Source organism: Falco peregrinus, unplaced genomic scaffold, assembly GCF_023634155.1.
Source record: "Falco peregrinus isolate bFalPer1 unplaced genomic scaffold, bFalPer1.pri scaffold_42, whole genome shotgun sequence".
NCBI classification, from domain to species: Eukaryota; Metazoa; Chordata; class Aves; order Falconiformes; family Falconidae; genus Falco; species Falco peregrinus.
Genome location: NW_026599609.1, coordinates 1,793,971 through 1,810,454, shown reverse-complemented (window position 1 = coordinate 1,810,454; position 16,484 = coordinate 1,793,971). Strand labels below are relative to the sequence as shown.

Genomic DNA, 16,484 nt, shown 5'->3' with positions numbered 1-16,484 from the left:
CCACATCCCATAGACCTGGGTCCCTCTCCCAGATTCTGCACTCTTGGTTTCACCTCCCAGGTCTCCCCCATCCCCTCTAATGGTTAGGACAGGTGGGTGGGAATCAGTTGTCCTGGGGCCTCCTCCTCCAAGGTGCAATCCCCCAGCCCTTGGTTTTGGGGTGCTGGGTGGGAGGTGGAATGTCCAAAATGCTTTGCAAAGCTGCAGTCTCCATGAAGGAAAGGATTTGGCCATCCATTTGCTGAAGCACCAGTGCCTGCTGCAGGAGAGATGGTTTCTACTGTGGGTACCTCCTTGCCTGGAGGAATCTCATTGCAGCCTCCCTGCAGCCCTCTCTACCTTGCTAACTCCTCCATGGAGTAACTGTGGGTACCACCAGGTGCTGTAAAGGTGGGTTTTCCTTTCAGCTCCTCTCTGGTCAGTCTGAAGCCACCAGAGATGTTTCTGTGCTCTTTGAAACCAGAACTTGCCCTTCCACCTGTTCACAAAACTCTTTCTGAAAAGGGCATGAAGAGTGGGGGACAGTCAGCCCCAGTGCTGGAGGTGTGATCTGCCACCAGTCCACTGTGATGGCCCCATGTCCCTTCTCCAGCCCTGACCCTGGGTGCTCCAGGGCTGCCTGTTACCCCATGGCTCCATGCCCAGGACCCCCCTCCACCCTGCGTTCAGGATGGGCTGCCCCATCTGATGGCCCATCTAGGGTGCAGTCCCCCTGTGGACAGCCCTGCCTGGGGACCTGGGGCCACCTCCAAAATAACATCATAGCAGCGTCACTCCCTGCTTGAAAGACAGTCATTTCTGGGCCTTGAGGGGGACTGAAAACCTTGGGATAACCCTCCTGCTCCACAAAACCTCCCCATCTCTGAGTCCTGTCTCTCCCAGTAGCGACCCATTGCCCTGTATACCCACCCGACCATTCAAAAAGACCACCGAAAAGGCCACAGGGGATCTCATGGTGAGGGTCTTTGCCCCTGTCGAGGTCAGAAAAGTGTCCCTGGGGCCAGCCCTGAGGGCACATGGCCCCTCCAAGCGCCTGGAGGTGTGCTGGCATTCCCGATCTTCAGACCCCACCTTGTGGCAAGGGCACCGCATGGCAAGCCCTGGCCAGGGGACAGTCCCCGGGGGTGCAGGGCCCTGCCTGGGGCTGGGGTTTCATCACTGATTTGGGGTCACGAACTGCTAATTTATTTCCCATGGGGACAGGAGTGTGGAGGTGTCAGGGAGGCTGGGGAAGCCCGTGGGAAGTTCTTTCAGAGCAGGATGGCTCCCTTGGGTCTCCATGGATGTCTGTGTCTTTGGGGATGGAGTATGTGCATCTTCTGGGTATGGAGGCTGTGCACCACTGCATAAGGGGCTGCTGGGTGGGGGAGATGTCCTCAGACCCATCAAAATCAAGTCAAATCACTTGCCCTAGGAGTTGTCACCCTGGACCTGCTCTTCTTCCCCCTGAGCCGTGGTCCCTGAAACTGCTGTCACTTTAACTGTCCATCACCGTCCTGTGGAGGGGGAGACTGGGACAGGTTTATCCCCTTAACCCTGCCCTTTGCAGTCCCTCAGAGGGGGAGAATGGGGCAGGTCGTACAGGCAGGATTTGAAGGACCTGTTTAATTTCCACTCCTTTGCCTCACATGCCCCTGCACAAAACCCCACAGAGACACACACACACACCCCCCCCCAGGCAACAGCCACCCCCTTAACTCTGCCCTGTGTCCAGAAGAGAGACAGAGGACATGCAGCAGCCATGGCACGACCCAGGCAGCACGGGGGAGGAAACCTTTCCCCAGGCACACAGCCCCCATGCAAGAGCAATTCAGGGCCCAAACCTCTCCTTCCTTCAGCCCCAGTTCAGACATGTAAACACTGGGACTTAGTTTTTTGCTTGCAAAAGCTTAACAGGATGAAGATCTTTCTCCTACCCCAAAACCTCCCCCTTTGCAGCTGCGTTTCAGCCTCAGAAGGAACAGTCCCCCTCACAAAAAAAAAAAAAAAAAAAGAAAATCCTGGCAGCCCCTGCTAGCAGGGTGGGTGGCATGAATTTAGAGGCTGCTAAATTTCTCACCCTTGTCTACAACCCCTGCTCTCCCTGGGACCCTGGTCCTGAGCTGCTGGGTGGAGAGGCAGAATATCTTCAAAAGGCCTTGCAGAGCCCTCAGGATCATGACCCTCCCCAAGAGCAGTGGGCCATACCTAACATTTTCACTGAGGTAATTTCATAGCAGCGAGTTGAGCACAGAGGAGGCTTCAGCCCAACAGTAGATGGGAGGACCCATCTACTGTCTATTCATGCTCCCAGCACCCTGGTTTTTTAGGCTAACTGCAGCTAACAATGAGCTCTGGGCTCTTTCCACCTCCCAATTATAGGAGGCAGCAACACATCTCCATCCTTCTAACCATCCCTGGCTGTACCTGCCAGTGCATCACTTTGGGAACATCTCCAGAATCACATCCCCATTAGGACAGAGGGCAGCTGTAGCTACAGGGTATGGAGGAGGTCTGGGGCAGAGGGAGACTGACTTCACTTTGAGACAGAACCCAGCATTAAAATGAGGAGTGGGTATACAACAAACAAATGTGGTGTATAACTCCATGCAGCATGGAGCCAGCCATTCTCCTACCCCACAGGCTTATGAACACTCCTTCTCTATATCTTATCAGAGGCTTTTCATGGCTTTTCCTCCTGAGCCACTCCATCACATTGGCCTGGCACACCTCCTCAGGGCAAACTCCAACCCCAGGTGCACAGGACTGAGCTCATGCTTGCACCAACCCCTGAGCAAGACCCCAGTCTACAGCTACAGCACTGCTCCACCAGCCAGTACTTGCTCGGGCAACAAACAGGCTTTACCAAAGATGGTGAGGTAAAGCCCCACCAGAAAAGTACTTTTTGCCCAGGTGCCACTCCCTGTAATGGCACTGGTCAAACTGGGGGTTCCCTGTTCTCCCAGACATGCTTCCTCCGAGCTGCTCTTGGTGGCAAGAAGAACAGCATCCAGCTCCAGACAGACAAGTCCCTGCAGGATATAAGACACTTGCCTCACAGCAATAATTATTGTTGATGATCCTTACAGATGACCTGCCCAGAGCACACTCTTATCAGCATTTGCTGTTCTCCCCAGGACAACATCCACACAGAAGGGACCACCCCACAGAATAAATCTTCATTAAGTCCAAAGAACTCAGAGAAAGAAAATCTTTATTCAAATAAAAAAAAAAAAAGACAGTTGCATAGAAGTATACAGGTGCATTTCTAATTAAAAGGTGCTTTTACAGTAAAAGCTAGAGCAAGAGTTTGCCATTTTAGCCAAAGCAGGCAGCTTGCAACATTCCCCTGGATTAGAAATCCAGATCCTCTGCCTAGGCAGGATGCGTCCCCAGCACTAAGTCAGGCACCTATTCAGCTTCACTCATCAATAAACAGCAGTGTGATAAAGCTCAAGACACCCATGCTACAGAAGTGCACTATGAGAGCATAAACTATGCAAGCAGAAAAGGTATAATACGTCAAACAGTAGCATTGCTGTTCAGGACAACCCTTTAGCACCTCCAGGCACTCAGAACCAATTTAGCCTTATGACAGAGGACTGACTTCATTAAGAACAGACTGCAGTTCATTAATACTCATCCTCATCAGCCTCATCTTCTCCATCTGCAGAGTCCCTGCCAACCTCCTCATAATCCTTCTCCAGGGCAGCCAGGTCCTCTCTGGCCTCTGAAAACTCCCCCTCCTCCATGCCCTCCCCCACATACCAGTGCACAAAGGCTCGCTTGGCATACATCAGGTCAAACTTGTGGTCCAGACGGGCCCATGCCTCCGCAATGGCCGTGGTGTTGCTCAGCATGCACACAGCCCGCTGCACCTTGGCCAGGTCTCCCCCAGGCACCACCGTGGGAGGCTGGTAGTTGATACCCACCTTGAAGCCTGTGGGGCACCAGTCCACAAACTGGATCGACCGGCGTGTTTTAATGGCTGCAATGGCTGCATTCACATCCTTGGGCACCACGTCACCTCGGTACAGCAGGCAGCATGCCATGTACTTGCCACGGCGTGGGTCACACTTCACCATCTGGTTGGAGAACTCAAAGCAAGCATTGGTGATCTCCGGCACAGACAGCCGCTCATGGTAGGCTTTCTCCGCAGAGATGATGGGTGCATAGGTTGTGAGCGGGAAGTGTATCCGTGGGTAGGGCACCAGGTTGGTCTGAAACTCAGTCAGGTCAACATTCAGAGCACCATTGAATCTCAAGGAGGCAGTGACTGACGAGACTATCTGCCCAATCAGCCTGTTGAGGTTGGTGTAGGTGGGACGCTCAATGTCCAGGTTGCGGTTGCAGATGTCATAGATGGCTTCGTTGTCCACCATGAAGGAGCAGTCCGAGTGCTCCAGGGTAGTGTGGGTGGTGAGGATAGAGTTGTAGGGCTCCACCACTGCTGTGGAGACCTGTGGGGCTGGGTACACAGAGAACTCCAGCTTGGACTTCTTGCTGTACTCCACAGAGAGCCGTTCCATGAGAAGGGAGGTGAACCCAGAGCCTGTGCCTCCCCCAAAGCTATGGGAGACCAGGAATCCTTGGAGGCCACTGCACTGCTCAGTCTGGAGCACCAGGGAAAGAACCAGAAGGACCGAGTTAATGGAGTTATTGTGGTGTCCTTGGATTTAAGCTAAAGTTCTGTGTTTAACCATCAAGATCAAGTCTTTGGGCGTTTGTGGGTTTTGGTTTTTTTTGGGTTTTTTTGGTTTTGTTTTTTTTTTTTTTTTTTTTTTTTTTTTTACTGCTTACACACAACCCTCTCACTTCTAGAAGGTGGGATCTGTTAGACACAGCAAATTAAGCTGCTTTTACATTATCTTCTACTTTTGGAGGAAAGGAGGCCTGGCCTGAGGGAGTGACATATTAGGTCAGAGAGACTCACAATACTAACAGTCAAGAAGATTAGGAGAAGTCTGAAAGTCACTACAAGTTTCCACTTAAATCAAGTGTTATCACAGCACTTCTGAGGTCTGTGTGGGTGAAACCTTATGCTCCAGACACTATCACACTAGGGAAGAGAGGTCTAAGGGGAGCCACTATCCAGAAGCTGAGATGTGACATTGTTTGGGATAAGATTTTGGATCAGGATTGACACAGCAAACCCTACACACATTAGGGGAAAGCCCTCTTGCCTGGACAGTCAAGTCGCAGCTGCTTCTTTTCCTGCTTAAGCTGGGGGCATCTTGAGTCCCTGGTTTTCCCCTTAAGTCCCAAGCAGCAAGGCCTACACCCACAGGCATCCCATTGTGTTGCTCCAGGTCACAGTGGCATTTTCAAGCCAACCAAGATATGCTTGGTTTAGTCTCACCACTGCCTCCCTCTCTCCACTCCAGCCACCCAGCCCATTGCATCTCTTGACAGCCAGGGCAAAAGCAACCAGAGCGCTATGCAGACGACCCTCCACAAGGTTTTTACCATTTTACGAGCTCTGTCAACAACAGAGTCAATGATCTCCTTCCCAACGGTGTAGCGGCCCCGAGCATAGTTGTTGGCAGCATCTTCTTTGCCACTGATGAGCTGCTCTGGGTGGAAGAGCGTGCGGTAGATCCCAGTCCTGATCTCATCTGGAGGGGATTGAGATCTCATGAGTGTCACTAGCATAAGATCTGCTGTCTACCAAGTTACTTGCACTAATTTAGATGCAGTTTTACATGGTGAGGCTGCTAGCTTCCAAGAGTTTAGGTGGCCAACACCACACTTCAGGTACAGAGAAGTTATTGCCCCCACCGCCAAGAGTTTTGGAGACCTTCCATGACTTACCAATGACAGTAGACTCTAGGTCAACAAATATTGCCCTGGGTACATACTTCCCTGATCCTGTCTCACTGAAGAAGGTCCCAAAGGAAGAGTCTGCTTGCCCTGGGAATTCACTGGGGAAGAATCCATCTGGCTCAATCCCGTGCTCCAGGCAATATAATTCCCAACAGGAATTGCCCATCTGGACACCAGCCTGGCCAATATGGATAGAAATACACTCCCTCTGCACAGGAATGGGAGAGAAGAGAAGAGAAAGTTAGGAGTGTACACTGAGGAATTAGACTAAAGCGGGCACTTCTGAATGTCTTTATAGAGCATGTGGCTAACAACCTATGGACAAGAGGAACATTAACCCAGCTTGGTGGCAGCCAGGACACTTTCTCTGTAGCAGGCACCCGAGAGCTGCCGAACAACCCACAAATAAGCATTAGCACTTCAGAGAGATGCTGCAATCTCCCAGCAAGGCAGATGCAGAGAGCAGGGTGTTGTGGCAGGTCCCTCCGCATCCCAACACTCATATTGCTCAAGAGCCCTGTTACAAGAAGCAGGCCACCACGCCCAGCTGCTGAATCTACAGTACATGGTGGCTATCAGGTCCAACTGCTCATGGTTTCTTCTCTTTGCTTTGCTGATCCTGCCTTGGGGCAGGAGACAGGGCACAGACAGCCTTCCCAGGTACTGTATCTGGTGCTCTCAGCTGCAGAGGAGGGAATGATTCAGCCCAGCCAGCCTTAGGCAGCAGTGGGAACACTCCCACCATGCTCCTCCCAGGGAGGTACAGGCAGACTTCTCCCGGCTCAGACAGCAGCAGCAGCCCTCTGCTTCTCTCTGATGGGAGAAGCCAGTGCTGTTGAGCTTCAAGAACTGACTGTCAGAGTAGTTTCTCATCTCCATTTAGATTAGATACAGCTATGCAGGATCACCGATTAGAGACAGCTGGAGAGAATCCAAGCAAGAGAGCATTTCTTCATTACCTCCATACAAGACTAGTAATTGCCCCATAAAGCAACTGCTCTTGGCTTGGCTAGAGAGGAGTCCCTGTACAGAAAGTGTGGTTGTGCTGTTGAACTCCTTGACACAGGAGGCTGTGAAACCCAGGCTTTTGGGCTCAAAGAGACTGGACTAGAGACTTCTACTGAGGCTTACTAAGGGAAAAAAACCACGTCCATTTCAAGAAGCCCTGAGCTACAAGATAAGAAAGTGTCAGATGGGCTTACCCAAACCTTAGTCTGCCTTCACCATCTGCTTTTAGCTGTGGCCTAGGCAGGACACTGCACCAGCACAGCAACTCTCAAGTTATCTTCTTGCAAGAAGCCTGGCACAGCAGGACCCCTACCAAGCACAGACACAGGGCAGCAACATCCTCCACTACAGCAGAGGGTCCTGCCCTGAGTGTTGGTGTTTAATATAGCAGCCCTCAGCCACCACCACTGCACTTCTCTTCCTAAACAGTCCCAGGACAGCCTTAGCCACCCCCAACGCCAAGGACAGAACAGGGATGCTGAACCAGTCTCCACAAGGAGAGACCTTCATCCCCTGTTCCAGGTCTGCCCCAGCCCCACAGCAGCACCAGATGGGCACCTAGCTCAGTCATGTATTGAATACCACCAGCAATGCCTTCAAAATATCTTCACACAGAAGGATAAACAGGTCTGAAGGCATTTCAGCAGAGTAGCCCTCCCTAGGTCAGGAAGAGGGGGACACCAACATTTGCAAAGCCAACCCAGCACTGGACATGCCCAAGCACAAGCTCTGCGCCTTTAGGAACCCCTTGTCCAGGGCTCACACGCTCCCCCATACCCCACAACCAGTTTTACACCCACGGAAGCACACAGCCAGGGGCAAAACATCTCACTGGGAAAAAAAAGCCATCGCCAGCCTCACCCTCCTGCAGAGCCAGGCAGGACCAGCCCTGACTATCAGAGAGCAGACCCACAGCTACTCACCATTGCTCCAAACCTCCAGGACCCCTTACCACACTTAGAACCACCTCCCTGAGAGCACACCCTATCTGCCTCCCTCTTGGGCTTTTTATAGAAGGTAGAGCTGGGCTCTCTGCTAGAGGGGTCCCGCCTGTCCCCTCCTTGTGCAGCCACCTGCTGGCAAAGGGTTCAGGTGTTTCTGCTCCAGGAGGGATAGCCATGTGGGGTAATCAAGGTTCTTTGAAGGATTTGCACCTGCAAACCCATAGAGTTTGGAGTTTCTTTGGCTTTTAAATATTCATTCAGAATTGCTTTCCCTACGATGTCTAAGAGCACTTTCTGTGAAATCAGAAAAGGAGCTTTGAATGGTTATTTTTGGGGGGTGGGGGAGCATGTGGAATTATTTATTTATATATTTAAAGAATTATGCTAATTTTTAAAACTTTCATTGCCATCCTCAGGGCTGGAAATGTGTTTTCTGTGTTCCATTGCCCTTTTCCAAATGCAAACAGCACGTCTGTTGAATCTCTTGGGGATGGACAGGAGTTGCAGAATGGGGCTCCTGCCCTGGGGTGATGTCATGGGGCTGGGATTGGTTCTCCAGCACTGGTGCCCCATGAGGAAGCCGGGCTCTCCCAGCTCCAGGGCAGTGTTGGCCCATCGAACGCAATCCAGCTACCCTGGCTGTGCCTGAACTTTGCAGCATCCCCCTTTCCTGGCCCCAGGCCGTTGACAGTGCAGAGAGTGGAGCTCTCCCCAGCCTGTCCCATGGAGATGGGCCTCACTGCCAGAGGGGAATGTAGGACCTGTGTGGTCCTGGAACACTGGTGGAGATGGGACTTTTCTGTTCCTCAGTGTCCCTTCTCTAAGATAGGGATAAGAGCTGTTAGGTGGCAAAAATTCATCAGAGATGCTGAGGCTGTTCTGTGATGTGGGGCTGATGGATGTCTGGGGGGACTTGGGACAGACAAGGAGAGAGGTGACAGTATATGGCATAGTGCCAGGACTGAGGGGCACCAATGTGACCACCACTTTGCAAATGGACAATGGTTTTATTCTCCGTGCAGCATATAAAAAAGCAAAACCTCACGGACATGGGATGTCTCAGAGGCCAGAAACACAAGTTGTAAAATCTGATTTAGACTTAAGACATGGGGATGGGCTTTATGGGACCTACTAAGTCTCATGGTCTGGTGCCCTGGATATGGGTGGTTTACCCTCTGCCCTACCACCTCTCTTGGGTTCAGTGGGAAAGTTGGGGTCTTCTAAGAAGAGGAACAGAAAATGGGACTGCCCCAGGGCACAACTCACAGAAAATGGTCAGGAAGGCAACAGTCCAGAGTCACAGCAAAAGCACGTGAGAGGGACATAGAGCAGAGCAAATCACCCATCCAGCAGCCAGTGGGTCTGCGGCTGAAACTGGGGGCAGTTTCTTATCCTTCTTCAAATAATTGGGTTGCTTTTGCATCTTTATGTGCTCCTATTCATATCACAAATCGTGTTGACAGAGTTCCATGCAGAGCTCCTGGGTGGCCGGGGCTAGCCCTGTTCCTGGAAGAGTTGGTTACAGCTGGCCCAGCTCAGAGCAGGACCGGACATCCCAGGAGCGGGACAAAACATTCCAAGAATGGGACAGGACATCCCAGAAGCAGGCTTTGATGCCACCAGGGATGGCTCCCTCTAGGTGTATCTGCAGCCTGAAGTGCATCTCACCACCCTGCTTAGGGATCATCTCCTGATATAACTCTGCCATGTTCCCTTGCTCTCTGTCCCGAGGTGCATGGGCAAACTCTGCCTGTGGTTGCTGCTGGAAATCATCTTGTTTTTTTTAGCCAAGACCCCATGGATGTGAGTGTGGATACCTCCTTGCACAGTGGGAGTGCATTTTTGGCCAGATGCTTGATGCCCATTGAGTTACACTGCCTGAATCCCTTCCTCAGCCAGATGGGCATGGGACCTCCTTGATCCCAGGATGAGGTTCAGGATCTGCTGTCCTTGGGGGCTGTCTAAATCACTGCAGCATCTCTGGTTTGCTCTGGTGTGGGTGAAAGAAGCCTCTGAGCATTATCATGTGGAGGAGGAGAAGGAGGACGAGGGCATTCCTGGAGGTCTGGGAAGAGCTGGCTGCCTGGGGTAAGGATTATGAAGAGACTGGAGGGGACCTGGCAATGGAGGCAGGCAGGTATGTTGTGAGTGTGCAGCAACTGTGCACCCATGCCCGAGCAAACCTCTCTTTTTGAGTGCAATACCAAGACTTCCTGCATGAAACGGCAGGAAAGACCAAATCCTCACCTGGCTTTTACAAAACTGCACATATCACCCCAATCAACAATGATGTCTTTTCCAAGCACAGCAGCCTTGGCTCTACATGTTCCCAGGCACAGATGGGTGCTGATGGAGATTTCAGTGCTCCTATTTCTATCCAGCTTCCTCAGGAAATCTGGCTCCTCCAACATCTGCATGTGTTTCAGCCCCTCCAAGCAACCCCTGGTCTCGCTTGGCAGAGGTTGAGAAGGAGGATTAATTTTGGGAGGGTTCGTCCAAGCCAGTGCCGGGTGTGTGTGAGACTCCCTGGCGGGGATGCAGCTGGGGATGGAGGATCTCTGCTTTCCCCATCACTCACTATCAGCTGGTATCTGCTGTCCCTGTCTCAGCTTTGCACGTGCAAGCACAGCCTGGTGCCAGCAAACACCTTGGCTCATCTGCTTCCGTGGTGTCACTTCAATGTTAATTGCCTTCATTAAAGGGGATCAGAAGCTCACTGAGCTCACTCAGCGTGAGCCCCAGGCATGTGATGTTTTGATTTCCAGGCACCAGTGGGGCTGAGATATTCCCATTGTCTAACCTGGTGCTGGAAAAGGACCTCAAAACCAGGGATGGTGCAGATCCCCATGGCAGCTGGTGGGGGACAAAAGCCTGTTCCCAGCCTGGACCAGTGCTTTACTGGAGCTCACCGGGGAGCACAGGGGAAAGTCTTTTCAACTTTCTGCTCAGAGCAATGATTTCTCCCTCGGCTCTGAGCAAATCCCTGTTGCTCCTTGCTGCCCAAGGTTACTCTAGACATCTCTGCACCAGAAAAGGCTGAACTCTGACAACCTGGGGCACCTCTGGACGACCCCACAAAGGAACGAGAGTATGTCCAGCTGGGTGCCCAGACAGGTCTGACTTTGCTGTACCCTGCTTTGCCTGACCAGATGTGAGTGGGCGTGTGTGCCTCAGTTTCCCTGGGTGTAAAATGGGGACAATGCCTATGTCCTGCTGAACGAGAGCTCAACATACCAGTGGGGGATAGATGTGTAGGGTGTTGGGCTATAAAAATGTATAAAGCTATATACATAAAGTGTACTTAAAGGTCAATATAGTGCAAGGCTACAGCGGATTGCAACAAGGAAAGACCTCGCCTGTACACCCTTGGAGCTGAGGCAGGAGGAGGCCATTGCACAGAGATGCTGTGGGCATGTTGGTGGGTCGTCTGCTGGAGATGTGTGCTATGAGAGGAAGATGCTGAAGGGCCTGGTGTACTCCTTTTTTTTTGTTTTTGCTTTTGGGGGTTGGGTCCTGAGTCCCTGGTCTGTGGATCGTCTAGGATCCTTGACCACCTGAGCATGGGCTTGCTGGGGCTGAATTCAGCTGTGTTGCCTCCTCTGGGTGCTTGGTGGGGCGGCGAGGAGATGCCTCCACCTACATCTCCTCAGATGGAGCTGGTGAGTCCATCTGCCAACCCTTCAACTGGAGATCTATCCCCTCTTAATGTCCCCCCGGAGTGCTCTGGCCATGCCCTAGATGGAGCTGGTGGGAGCTGCTTTGTTGCTTTTGATAAACATCTTCTGGGAAAGAAAGGCCAAATTCTCTCCATCTCCCATGCCTGCTACATGCAGAGATGGAGGTCAGAAGATGAAGTTTCATCTTGGAGCGGGGCTGGGAGGTGAAGAGAATGGCAGATTTAGAGGAAGGGATAAATAGTCTAAGGTGAAGGGGTGGGAGCTTGGTGAGCTGGGCTTCAGCGGAAGGTGGAAAAGAACAGGGTGAATGTTTGTGTTGTTGAATGTTGAAGTCTGCGCATAGGGAGCTGAAGCTCTACCAACTGAAAAACCGGTACAGAGGTCTACCAGGAAAGGCAGAGTGGTGGGAAAGGTGGGCAGGGATAGACTGGGCAACATGGACAGACCCCATGAGGTGGATCTGGAGCAGCCAGGGAGGCACCTGCAGCTCTTGGGGTCCAGACTCACCTGAGGCCGTGGGGTGGCCCTGACCAGTGCCAAGTGATGACTTGGGAACACTTGTGAAGGGCCATGTGGATTGGAAGGTTGATGCTGTCCCAGCTGCAACTGCTGAAGGTGCTGGTGGGGAAAGGAGTGGTTGTAAAACAACCTTAAAACCTAGAGAGTCCCCAGAAGGGGAAACTGGGAAATTCCTCTTGAGGTCCCCTGCCCATTCTTGCTTTTCCCTTTCCAATGCAGTAATGATTGTGTGTAGGGACAACTTGTGTATGGAGAATTTGGGAGGGAGTAGGGTCTGGATGGTGGTGGAGACAGGGCCGTGAAGTTGAGCTGGAGGGAGGTTTTGGAAACCCAGTGGGCCCAGACAGGCCTGATCGAGCACCCAGTGGAGGCGATGGGATAACAAAGCACTGGAAACTCAAGAGATTGTAGCTTTAATTAGAGACCTTCCTGAGGCAATGCGTCCCTTTGCCCTGCTGCAGACACAAGCCTCTTCCCCGCGCGTGGAAATGTCCAGGAGGAGGGATGGAGGAGATCGGGAAGGAGAGAAGGAGGAAGAAGAGGTATGAAAGTTAGGTAGCTCTATGGGTCAAAAATATACAACACTGATATCGTACACGGCCATCAGTCCTGTCTGGCCAGCAAGCTGGGGCCAGGTGGTGGCCCCTTGCAGCCAGCCCAGCTCTGAGTCCCCCCTGCCCTGTGGGGGGTCACTTCCGCCACCCGATTTGGGCCATGAGGTGAGCATTGGCGGCGGCCTTTGCCCGCAGGTTCTTGGCTTTGGCGATGTTGAAGAGAACGTTCATGATGTTGGTGGGGACGTCGAGGGAGAGGGTGACCTTGGTGCGGCGGTCGCTCTTGGCCCGGTTTTGGTACGTCTTCCCCTTTACCTGTGCCTGGGAGACATATTTGTAATGGCCTTCACCTGGGAACGTCCTTTTCCCCATCTCTTCATCCACCGCATCCTCCCCCACCTCCTCATCTGACACCTCCTCTGGCGATGGCAAGTCGAAACTGCGCTTGTCCAAGATGGTGTTTTCTTCTGGGCGGCTCTTCTGGGCTTCAGCAAGGGCCGCATTAAGGCAGCTGAAGATAGAGGCGGCGCTGTAGAGGTGGAGAGCTTGGCCAGTCTCGGCAGCACAGAGGAGGGCAAGGAGGAGCAGCAGCCTGGTGTGGGCCATTGTGGTGGCCTGCCCAATGGAGAGAGTGAGGGGAGGGCAGAGATGGGCATGAGCATCCTGCCGGGCCCAGGATAGAGCACCATTGTCTCCCCATCCTCCCACATCCCATAGACCTGGGTCCCTCTCCCAGATTCTGCACTCTTGGTTTCACCTCCCAGGTCTCCCCCATCCCCTCTAATGGTTAGGACAGGTGGGTGGGAATCAGTTGTCCTGGGGCCTCCTCCTCCAAGGTGCAATCCCCCAGCCCTTGGTTTTGGGGTGCTGGGTGGGAGGTGGAATGTCCAAAATGCTTTGCAAAGCTGCAGTCTCCATGAAGGAAAGGATTTGGCCATCCATTTGCTGAAGCACCAGTGCCTGCTGCAGGAGAGATGGTTTCTACTGTGGGTACCTCCTTGCCTGGAGGAATCTCATTGCAGCCTCCCTGCAGCCCTCTCTACCTTGCTAACTCCTCCATGGAGTAACTGTGGGTACCACCAGGTGCTGTAAAGGTGGGTTTTCCTTTCAGCTCCTCTCTGGTCAGTCTGAAGCCACCAGAGATGTTTCTGTGCTCTTTGAAACCAGAACTTGCCCTTCCACCTGTTCACAAAACTCTTTCTGAAAAGGGCATGAAGAGTGGGGGACAGTCAGCCCCAGTGCTGGAGGTGTGATCTGCCACCAGTCCACTGTGATGGCCCCATGTCCCTTCTCCAGCCCTGACCCTGGGTGCTCCAGGGCTGCCTGTTACCCCATGGCTCCATGCCCAGGACCCCCCTCCACCCTGCGTTCAGGATGGGCTGCCCCATCTGATGGCCCATCTAGGGTGCAGTCCCCCTGTGGACAGCCCTGCCTGGGGACCTGGGGCCACCTCCAAAATAACATCATAGCAGCGTCACTCCCTGCTTGAAAGACAGTCATTTCTGGGCCTTGAGGGGGACTGAAAACCTTGGGATAACCCTCCTGCTCCACAAAACCTCCCCATCTCTGAGTCCTGTCTCTCCCAGTAGCGACCCATTGCCCTGTATACCCACCCGACCATTCAAAAAGACCACCGAAAAGGCCACAGGGGATCTCATGGTGAGGGTCTTTGCCCCTGTCGAGGTCAGAAAAGTGTCCCTGGGGCCAGCCCTGAGGGCACATGGCCCCTCCAAGCGCCTGGAGGTGTGCTGGCATTCCCGATCTTCAGACCCCACCTTGTGGCAAGGGCACCGCATGGCAAGCCCTGGCCAGGGGACAGTCCCCGGGGGTGCAGGGCCCTGCCTGGGGCTGGGGTTTCATCACTGATTTGGGGTCACGAACTGCTAATTTATTTCCCATGGGGACAGGAGTGTGGAGGTGTCAGGGAGGCTGGGGAAGCCCGTGGGAAGTTCTTTCAGAGCAGGATGGCTCCCTTGGGTCTCCATGGATGTCTGTGTCTTTGGGGATGGAGTATGTGCATCTTCTGGGTATGGAGGCTGTGCACCACTGCATAAGGGGCTGCTGGGTGGGGGAGATGTCCTCAGACCCATCAAAATCAAGTCAAATCACTTGCCCTAGGAGTTGTCACCCTGGACCTGCTCTTCTTCCCCCTGAGCCGCGGTCCCTGAAACTGCTGTCACTTTAACTGTCCATCACCGTCCTGTGGAGGGGGAGACTGGGACAGGTTTATCCCCTTAACCCTGCCCTTTGCAGTCCCTCAGAGGGGGAGAATGGGGCAGGTCGTACAGGCAGGATTTGAAGGACCTGTTTAATTTCCACTCCTTTGCCTCGCATGCCCCTGCACAAAACCCCACAGAGACACACACACACACACACACCCCCAGGCAACAGCCACCCCCTTAACTCTGCCCTGTGTCCAGAAGAGAGACAGAGGACATGCAGCAGCCATGGCACGACCCAGGCAGCACGGGGGAGGAAACCTTTCCCCAGGCACACAGCCCCCATGCAAGAGCAATTCAGGGCCCAAACCTCTCCTTCCTTCAGCCCCAGTTCAGACATGTAAACACTGGGACTTAGTTTTTTGCTTGCAAAAGCTTAACAGGATGAAGATCTTTCTCCTACCCCAAAACCTCCCCCTTTGCAGCTGCGTTTCAGCCTCAGAAGGAACAGTCCCCCTCACAAAAAAAAAAAAAAAAAAAAGAAAATCCTGGCAGCCCCTGCTAGCAGGGTGGGTGGCATGAATTTAGAGGCTGCTAAATTTCTCACCCTTGTCTACAACCCCTGCTCTCCCTGGGACCCTGGTCCTGAGCTGCTGGGTGGAGAGGCAGAATATCTTCAAAAGGCCTTGCAGAGCCCTCAGGATCATGACCCTCCCCAAGAGCAGTGGGCCATACCTAACATTTTCACTGAGGTAATTTCATAGCAGCGAGTTGAGCACAGAGGAGGCTTCAGCCCAACAGTAGATGGGAGGACCCATCTACTGTCTATTCATGCTCCCAGCACCCTGGTTTTTTAGGCTAACTGCAGCTAACAATGAGCTCTGGGCTCTTTCCACCTCCCAATTATAGGAGGCAGCAACACATCTCCATCCTTCTAACCATCCCTGGCTGTACCTGCCAGTGCATCACTTTGGGAACATCTCCAGAATCACATCCCCATTAGGACAGAGGGCAGCTGTAGCTACAGGGTATGGAGGAGGTCTGGGGCAGAGGGAGACTGACTTCACTTTGAGACAGAACCCAGCATTAAAATGAGGAGTGGGTATACAACAAACAAATGTGGTGTATAACTCCATGCAGCATGGAGCCAGCCATTCTCCTACCCCACAGGCTTATGAACACTCCTTCTCTATATCTTATCAGAGGCTTTTCATGGCTTTTCCTCCTGAGCCACTCCATCACATTGGCCTGGCACACCTCCTCAGGGCAAACTCCAACCCCAGGTGCACAGGACTGAGCTCATGCTTGCACCAACCCCTGAGCAAGACCCCAGTCTACAGCTACAGCACTGCTCCACCAGCCAGTACTTGCTCGGGCAACAAACAGGCTTTACCAAAGATGGTGAGGTAAAGCCCCACCAGAAAAGTACTTTTTGCCCAGGTGCCACTCCCTGTAATGGCACTGGTCAAACTGGGGGTTCCCTGTTCTCCCAGACATGCTTCCTCCGAGCTGCTCTTGGTGGCAAGAAGAACAGCATCCAGCTCCAGACAGACAAGTCCCTGCAGGATATAAGACACTTGCCTCACAGCAATAATTATTGTTGATGATCCTTACAGATGACCTGCCCAGAGCACACTCTTATCAGCATTTGCTGTTCTCCCCAGGACAACATCCACACAGAAGGGACCACCCCACAGAATAAATCTTCATTAAGTCCAAAGAACTCAGAGAAAGAAAATCTTTATTCAAATTAAAAAAAAAAAAGACAGTTGCATAGAAGTATACAGGTGCATTTCTAATTAAAAGGTGCTTTTACAGTAA

The 16,484-nt window shown here is 52.7% G+C and overlaps 2 protein-coding genes across 2 annotated transcripts; both read right to left on the bottom strand.

Annotated features, from left to right (window-relative positions):
• Nucleotides 1-3,564: 3,564 nt before the first annotated feature.
• LOC129783506 (tubulin alpha-3 chain-like) lies at nt 3,565-5,983 on the bottom strand. The gene is made up of 3 exons (XM_055793462.1): nt 5,791-5,983; nt 5,446-5,594; nt 3,565-4,592 (listed from the first exon to the last, which is right to left on the bottom strand). The coding sequence occupies exons 1-3, from the start codon at nt 5,966-5,968 to the stop codon at nt 3,612-3,614; spliced, it is 1,308 nt and encodes a 435-aa protein (XP_055649437.1). The 5' UTR covers nt 5,969-5,983; the 3' UTR covers nt 3,565-3,611.
• Nucleotides 5,984-12,639: 6,656 nt separating this feature from the next.
• Nucleotides 12,640-13,110, bottom strand: LOC129783472 (urocortin-3-like). Its single transcript, XM_055793431.1, has one exon. It carries the CDS (start codon nt 13,108-13,110, stop codon nt 12,640-12,642), a length of 471 nt encoding a protein of 156 aa, XP_055649406.1.
• Between the last annotated feature and the right edge of the window lie 3,374 nt (nt 13,111-16,484).

What these genes read in the sequence shown, in the direction of transcription:
- LOC129783472 (XM_055793431.1), bottom strand. Translation starts at nt 13,110, where the DNA reads ATGGCCCACACCAGGCTGCTGCTCCTCCTTGCCCTCCTCTGTGCTGCC.
- LOC129783506 (XM_055793462.1), bottom strand. Translation starts at nt 5,968, where the DNA reads ATGGGCAATTCCTGTTGGGAATTATATTGCCTGGAGCACGGGATTGAG. An exon ending in CCTAGAGTCTACTGTCATTG is followed by an intron (nt 5,595 to 5,790) that starts GTAAGTCATGGA and finishes AATCCCCTCCAG; the next exon opens with ATGAGATCAGGACTGGGATC. An exon ending in TTGACAGAGCTCGTAAAATG is followed by an intron (nt 4,593 to 5,445) that starts GTAAAAACCTTG and finishes CTGGTGCTCCAG; the next exon opens with ACTGAGCAGTGCAGTGGCCT.